Source organism: Perca fluviatilis, chromosome 8, assembly GCF_010015445.1.
Source record: "Perca fluviatilis chromosome 8, GENO_Pfluv_1.0, whole genome shotgun sequence".
NCBI lineage: Eukaryota > Metazoa > Chordata > Actinopteri > Perciformes > Percidae > Perca > Perca fluviatilis.
In genome coordinates this window covers 8849783-8857710 of record NC_053119.1, presented here as the reverse complement: position 1 = coordinate 8857710, position 7928 = coordinate 8849783, and the positions used below count along the sequence as shown (strand labels likewise).

Below are 7928 nucleotides of genomic sequence, written 5' to 3'. Positions count from 1 at the left end.
TATCACAATGATTCATGTCTTATGCAGGCGCTAATTTGGTTTGTAAGTCGAGACAATCACGTGTTGCTTTGAAAAGACACATAATAAGGTATAGTGTGTCTTTGTTGTGCATCCTCCCACGTCATACCTGCATCCCGTCCCTGGGAGACAAGTGCAAAACAAACCTCAGACTGTGTGCATTCAGGAGGTGAAATAACCAAATCTCCCAAAGCTTGACGCAAAAAACCTTTCGCCCGGTGATGCCAAAGTGACGTATGATGAAACGATGACACACGAGGGAAGAGATGATATGATGAGACTGATGGATGGATGGATGGATGAAGGGGGCTGTTTCAGTGGGTGTGAAGGTGGGGGTGGAGATGAGGAGAGAGACTGATTCTCTGACATCACATTGGCTCTTATAAACTGAGGGAATGGAGCCCTCTGCACTTCACAACCAACCAGTAAACTGCAAGGAAGGGGAAGCGTGTTTGGAGCTGGAAGAGAAGAAGAAGAGGAAGCAGCAGCAGCAGCAGCAGCAGCACTAGACATCCCCTCTCCAGCCTCTATAGCCGTCTGTGTCTGACCTTTAACCTTATGGACTAGATTCCTCCTCAGGTGAATTCTTCAGTGCGGGATTCTCTTTTTTTGCTTTTGTTTGTTTTCTCATCAAGATGCAGGCACAGTTGGCGTGTATGCTTCTCCTCTGCTTCACATATGGTGGACTTTGTACAGGTAAGCACCAAGACTCTTTCAACAGGTTTTGCATTTATGCATCATTTTATGATGTCATGATTAATCATTGACTTTATTCAGAGTAACAAAATAGGGATAAAGCCATAACACGCAAGCAAAGTATGGAACAAGTCAAACTTACTGTATGCAACAGGTTCATAATTGTGGTTATGATAGTGCAAATATGGAAAAACTGCATATTTTAAATCATGGAAATATTTCGGTTTAAAAAAAAGAATTTGCACATTAAAGTTTCTTGATAACATTATGGTTTTCTGAGTTTGGGTTTGTAGATGAAATACTGAAATACCCTGACTGCTGATGATGATTGATTCTTAAGGTAGTTACTCCAGTTTTCTGGTCCCACAATTTATGAAAATGACTTCAGGAGGCAAAAAACTTTAAAACCTGACTTAAATTCTTCATTTATTCAAGTTTTTTTAAATATTTTTTCTCAATGATCCAACTGAGAGCCCATTTGACCCTACATTTATACAAAATAAACTACAGCAGAGTAAACCACATTTGTTATTAAAATGGGTTCCAAATTAGAGTAAATTCACGGTCATTAATTCATTCCACATTTAATACAGGCTACACTGAATAGCGTAAAGAGTCTAAATCGAAATTAGACTCCAAATTACTTTTGGTCCAGTGAGCCAATGAGAGTCATTGTCAGTCCGTACGATAAAAAAAATCCTCAAAATCAATAATGGATGTTGCTGTATTGCTGTATTGGGTAATGTGTGTTTTGATTCACTCTCAGGGCACTCTGGGAGTTCCCTAAATGAATAGATTGTCACCTGTTGAACACTTAAAGGTGTCTACCAACAAATAGGAATGTGTGCTGAGTTTTGGCTCGGCTTAATTTGTCTACACATATCGCTTTAGATGTAAATGTTGCAAACGTTTATTAACTACAGATCACAAAGAAGATGAAACAGTCACATTGATAAAGAGCATGCTATACTTCCATATCTCAATGACATTTCTTATGCAGCAATCACTCAGGATTCACTTAACACTTGGTTAGATTCGGATGATGGTTATATTCCTGTTATCTTTCTAAGTGACAGACGTCGACCAGGATCAGCGAGCGCTGGAAGAGGAGCTACTCAGCGGTCTCTTCACTTCTAAGGTACAGGGTCCCTCTCTTTTTGCACCTGTGACATCAGAGACTGAGTGTCCAAAAAAAAGCTACAACCCACCCGTTCAGCTAGTGACCCCTCCCATCACTCCATCTGACCCAACACACAGGCTGCCGCCCAGGTGTTCTTTCATGAAATCTGGATCCACGCTTCAGTCACAGCCTCACCTTTTGGTTGTGTTCATGCTGACACTGGAGATACATATTTGACCATATAGGGCTTTTTTTTGTGTCACTCAGGTTGTTTTTAATTGGGAATTGAATAAGACTATTTTACACAGTTCAGTTAGGCAGAGCACAATAAATATAATCATCACTACAACTGCTGCACTTGCGTACATGTCCTTTGAGATGAAAATAAGAGCTGAGGGATGTTATTCAGTTGTAACTTCGTGATTTTAAACACACTCGTCAGGCCAGGCAAAGCTGAGGATGCAATCAGAATCAGAAAAAGGATTTATTGCCAAGGAAGTAACACTTAAGCCGCCCACACATGATAAGCGATTTTGCTGTCTGCGCGCCGCAAGGTAGGGCGCAGATCAAAGGGCAGAGAGCAAGGCGCAGCGCAGGTATTCGTCATGAAGGGTGGCAAGAAAGCCAATTTCCCGTTGCTAGGTACCGACATGCTGTTATCTAATTGGTAGCGCTTTCGAAAGGTCAGCGGCAACTAGGTCAAAGTTAAAATAATTTGAACTTTGAGCGCAGTTGGGCGCCACCGCCCTCCCCATAAGAAATCAATGGTACGGCCGGCACAAAGCGGTTTTGCCGCCTATCATGTGTAGGCGGCTTAGCGAGGAATTTGCATTGGTTGTTGGCGCGTACAGTACATCAACAAATTAAATATTAATATGAAATAAACAAAAACTGAATACAGAAACAAATATGTAAGAAGAATGTTTAAGAAAAAAAGAGGCTGTATGGATTAGTGCAGGACGTGCAACAGTTCAGAATATATAGAATGTGCAGAGGACAGGTCTATAGTCCTGGATGAAGTTTGTGAGAGTGGAACTAGAGGCACGAGGAGACAAATGGCCGAGCCTAATAGGATTCAGATGGACCTGACAGCATCATAACGACACATCTTCCACCCCTCTCTCTCTCTCTGTCTCTGTGATAAATAACCGCGGTGCTCGTACGGAGACGTGACGGTGACAAATCAGCCATGTGATTCATTGCTACTGATGCTCGGAGGTTGCTCAGGGGTGATGATTGTAATAATAACTTGCAGAATGACTGATAGAGTGCTCACAGGCTGGAAAGTGCAGTGTGGTAGAAAATACTTGTGGATCTTTATCCTAACTATATACTTGATCTTTTTTTTTAAGGTGACAGCTAAATTGATTGAGCTGTTTGTCCACTCTTCTTTTTATCTGATTAGATGCAGGAGGTAGATTTCCTCTCTGGTTCCTTTTTCTCCATTAAAGATGATAGCATCATTTTTATATTTGGCATTGGCCCTTGCCCGCCCTCTGTTAAAGAAACAGCAACAGGCGTTTTTGGCTGTTGACTCTTAATGTTGGCTGAGTAACACAAACAGAACATTGAATTGTCACACAGAGACGAGGCAGATTTTTTTTTAACACTGTGGATTGTAAGAATATTGGACCCCTGCAATAACTCTTAATCCCACCCCTCAAAGTTTTTTTTTTATTTTTATAGATAATAATTTTTCTAAGATTTTTATACCTAAGGAAAAAATCCTTCCAGCGACCTATCAGCACCATTAAAACCACACACCACTCACGTTAATTTAAAACTAAATGAAAACCCTTAAAATCTTGAGTGAATCATTTGTAAATGTCAGTAGCTGCAAATGCTTGGTCCCTCGTGTGTTGTTCTTTTGATGTCTCGGCATGTCTCTGGTCTTTGTTTGCCCCCCCCCCCCTCCCTGGCAAACAAAAGGAACCTGTATTGGACGTGGCTCCACTCTTTAGGACATCAGAGGAGACTGTATTCTTCTGATGCTCATAAACGATGTGAGCAAAGCGAGTCTTTGAGGGGTTGTGGCCATTTACAATAACTTAGAAGCCACAATTTCCCCTCGCCCCCTGAATCTCTCCATCATCCTCAGTGACACCCAGAGGTCTTTGCGGCAATGTGTGGGAGGTCGCCAGCCATCGTGAGGGGGCGTGTGTGTGTGTGTGTGTGTGTGTGTGTGTGTGTGTGGGGGGGTACCTTTTAAAGCACTCAAACTAGATTATAACACAACAGGCTGCAGCTAGATGAGGTTAGATGTCACTGAAATATCACTGTGGATGGAATGTTTAAGGAACAGTGCACATATCACATATATCTTAACTGCTGTCTAAACATGTGTGCATCAGTGCTGCAATGTAAAGTGAAAGCCTTAAATGCACCCTCAGTGCTCCTTAAAAGGGAATGTAAAAACGCTGCAGATAAAATTGTTCTGTGTGGAAAACCTCCAAAGTACCATCGCTGCACTTCAGTGAGACAAATGAAATGCATTGTCATGGGTTAGCAGCTGATCCATTAAATATGTTCATAAAAAAAAATGACAAAAATTCAAAAAATTAAAGCTTCACACACAAAACATTAGATTCAACACACAATACTAAACAAAAATCTACAATATGAACATATAGGGTATAGACCGAATAACAGTAAAAACTTATAAAATGTAGTACCATGACACTACTAACAACAAAATACTTCTGTAGTAGTTCCTTCAGTGGTATAATTTCTATCAAGTCATAACCAAACATGAGCACAGCAATAGGATACACATGTGTACAGGTTATAACAGGGCTGTTGATTGCAATCAATTGTATAGGTGTTGTAGTTATTGTGTCCGCCTTATTTTCTTATGGATCTAATGGTCAAAGCAGCACATTCATGGCCAAAGAAGAAAAGCCTGTATTACGTTTTATCCCGAAAAGTTGAATGTTGAATAGAAACATGGAATATATAGACTATAGAATTAAAACAAAAAAAATTCTTAATGGTCTACATATCAGGGTGTTTAGCAACTGTGTTTTTATCCTCTGTGGTCCATCCCCCTCTGGGCTCAACTCAATATTCACTTCATCTCAGTTCACAACGTTAATTAAATATTCAGTTATATCCATCTTTTCGAGGATCTAATTTGTTTCCAAGCTTTGAATCTGGAAAACCAGCCCTTCCTGTACTCAGTCAACCTGATCTCACAGAATTCAGTTTTGAAACTCAAACACCTCACCCGCCTCCTCCCTTGTTCCCTCTTTGCAGATGAAACAGAACAAGCAGAGTGTCCCCTACTGGCGCGTGTCGCTGGTTAACCTGTGCAGGATGGTGAGCGGCCTGCGGCAGGAGGCCTGGAGCGGCGAGGAGGAGGAGGGCGGGGAGCTGAGGGAGGGGAGCCTCCAGCTGCTGGAGGAGCTTTACAACCTGCAACTCATCTGCCGAGCGCTGCAGAACAGGGAGGAGAGGGTGAGACGCACACACACACACACACACACACACACACACACACACACACACACACACACACACACACACACACACAACACACACACACACACACACACTCACACAGACCAAAAAGAAGCAGTCATCCTTTAATTGAAAGATGTGTATTGTTATGTGTTTATGCTGTTGGAGCTATAGAAATTTAAATGCATGTCAGTCAATCTTTCTTTCCCCTGGCTGCAACCACAACTCGACCAACTTTATTTTATCTTATCCTTGACGTTTGTGTGACCTTTTTTAATTTTTAACTTACTACTTAAAGGTCCCATGGCATGAAAATGTCACTTTATGAGGTATTTTAACATTAATATGAGTTCCCCCAGCCTGCCTATGGTCCCCCAGTGGCTAGAAATGGTGATAGGTGTAAACCGAGCCCTGGGTATCCTGCTCTGCCTTTGAGAAAATGAAAGCTCAGATGGGCCGATCTGGAATCTTCTCCTTATGAGGTCATAAGGAGCAAGGTTACCTCCCCTTTCTCTGCTTTGCCCACCCAGAGAATTTGGCCCACCCATGAGAGAGAGAGAGAGAGACATCATGGCTTTCAAACGAGCAAAGTGGCAGTTGGTCAAGGCCACACACACCCCCCCCCTCCACCTTGCCCCCCCTCTCTCCTCCTCAATAGCTACAGACACAGAAATGGCACATCCTAAGGAAAGCTCATTGTGGGACTGGCTCTAGTGGCTGTAATTCTGCACCAAGGCTGAATTTCGGGAAAGAGACTTCAGATATAGTATTAGGGGACCACTAAGGTCTATATAAAAGAGACTTCAGATACAGTATTAGGGGACCACTAAGGTCTATATAAAAGAGACTTCAGATACAGTATTAGGGGACCACTAAGGTCTATATAAAAGAGACTTCAGATACAGTATTAGGGGACCACTAAGGCCTATATAAAAGAGACTTCAGATACAGTATTAGGGGACCACTAAGGTCTATATAAAAGCAATTTAGCAGCAAAAGGTACTTCAGTATCATAAGTTAAAGTTCTAATTAGTGGTTTCTTTTAGAGGTTTAAGCGGTTCATGCGTTAAATTGGAGACAACACACGTCTTGGATCAAACACACATCCACAATTTTGTGGATTTCCATGCTTTCAGATTGGTTGAATGATTACATGTTGCTGTATAAGACAATTCTTCAAAACTCTTTAGATGTATAATCATCCAGTTAAAATTATATTTCATATTGTCTGTTTTTAGCTGTATTTTTTATCCAAAAGCAGCAACATTTTATGAGCTAGCAACAGATATGAAGGTACAATATTTGAAGTAAGTGAGTTTTCTGTTTCATATGTAGTGGAGAAATTAAATATAAAGTACCTAAATATAGAGTTCCAGTATTATATTGTGCTACTACTTAAATTGAAAAAAAAAAGCAAATGTCTTGGCTGATATGAAATCCTAAAAAACAGGTGTACACACTCACATAAACACAGGAACATGCATTCAGTACAGGCACACTGTAAATCTGGCTCACATTTCACAAACACACGACACACCCCATCCATCTTCTCTCTCACGGTAAACACACCTCGTTATGCGCCTATTTCCTTGTCTCCCTGTCCTCCATCATTTTTCTTTCACTTCTCACACAAATGCCCTTTTCCTTTTTCATTTTCTTTTAAATCTTAACACAGCGACTGCAGATTAGCACCTGTTTTACCATGCATGGAAGCACAGAGGAGAAGCACTCGTTTAATCACAGCGACACCGGCGTAGCCTCCCGTTACCCTGCCACTCAGCAACAAAGCACGCGTTTGCCTGCCATTTCCATCCTCGTCGTGTGACACTCTTTCTCTGCCCCCTAACAGCTACTCCATGACTCTCAAGAATATTTAGAGGAGAACAGTGACACTCCGCTGAAACGAAAATCACCCTACATCCTGAAGAGGCAAGCAGCGCACACCACCAAGTCCCGGAGGCCGTACATCTTGAAGCGAAGTACAATTTACTGAAAGCCATCCCCGAGGCCGAAGTGATGTTTTAGGGGGGGGGGGGACCAGACCAGATACTTTCTGTGAAGATGTGATTGTGTTTTTGTCTCTCTTCTAGTAGCTGCAATGTTTCTTTTTCCATTTCCCATTGTTGTTTTTATCCAGTCCGACCCTTCGATTGTATGTCCAGCATTGAGGCCTGCCTGTATTCTGCTCCTTTCCAAGTATAGGTCCTGAAAATAAAATCCTGAGCATCAAGCAAATTGTGTACCTCCTGAGAAACTATATTTATTTACTCTATTTCTTCACTGCACACTAAGTCTATTTTGTTTCAGGATATGATTAAATGATTCATGATACAAAACCAGTGTGATGTTTTCTTTGATATAACAGCTTAATGAAATTATATATTTAAGACTCAGTTTAATTATTAATAGGTCTTGAGTTAAAACAATTGGGCTGTCACAGACATGGTACAAAAGTGAGAAAGTATTGAGAGATGGATTAACACATGGTTATCTTTTAATGGTATTTGTGGACAATTAAGAGAAATGTAAAATTTCACCAACCTTATTGTTTTTTTTTAAGATTATTTTTGGGGCATTTCTGCCTTTAGCTAGGTGAGAAAGGGGAGAGAGAGGGGGAAGACATGCAGGAAATCGTCCC

The 7928-nt window shown here is 41.2% G+C and overlaps 1 protein-coding gene across 1 annotated transcript; it reads left to right on the top strand.

Moving 5' to 3' along the window:
• The first annotated feature begins 352 nt into the window (after positions 1-352).
• Positions 353-7614, top strand: nts (neurotensin). The gene is made up of 4 exons (XM_039807535.1): positions 353-714; positions 1785-1852; positions 5087-5287; positions 7140-7614. Exons 1-4 carry the CDS (start codon positions 654-656, stop codon positions 7281-7283), a joined length of 474 nt encoding a protein of 157 aa, XP_039663469.1. The 5' UTR covers positions 353-653; the 3' UTR covers positions 7284-7614.
• The last annotated feature ends 314 nt before the right edge of the window (positions 7615-7928 follow it).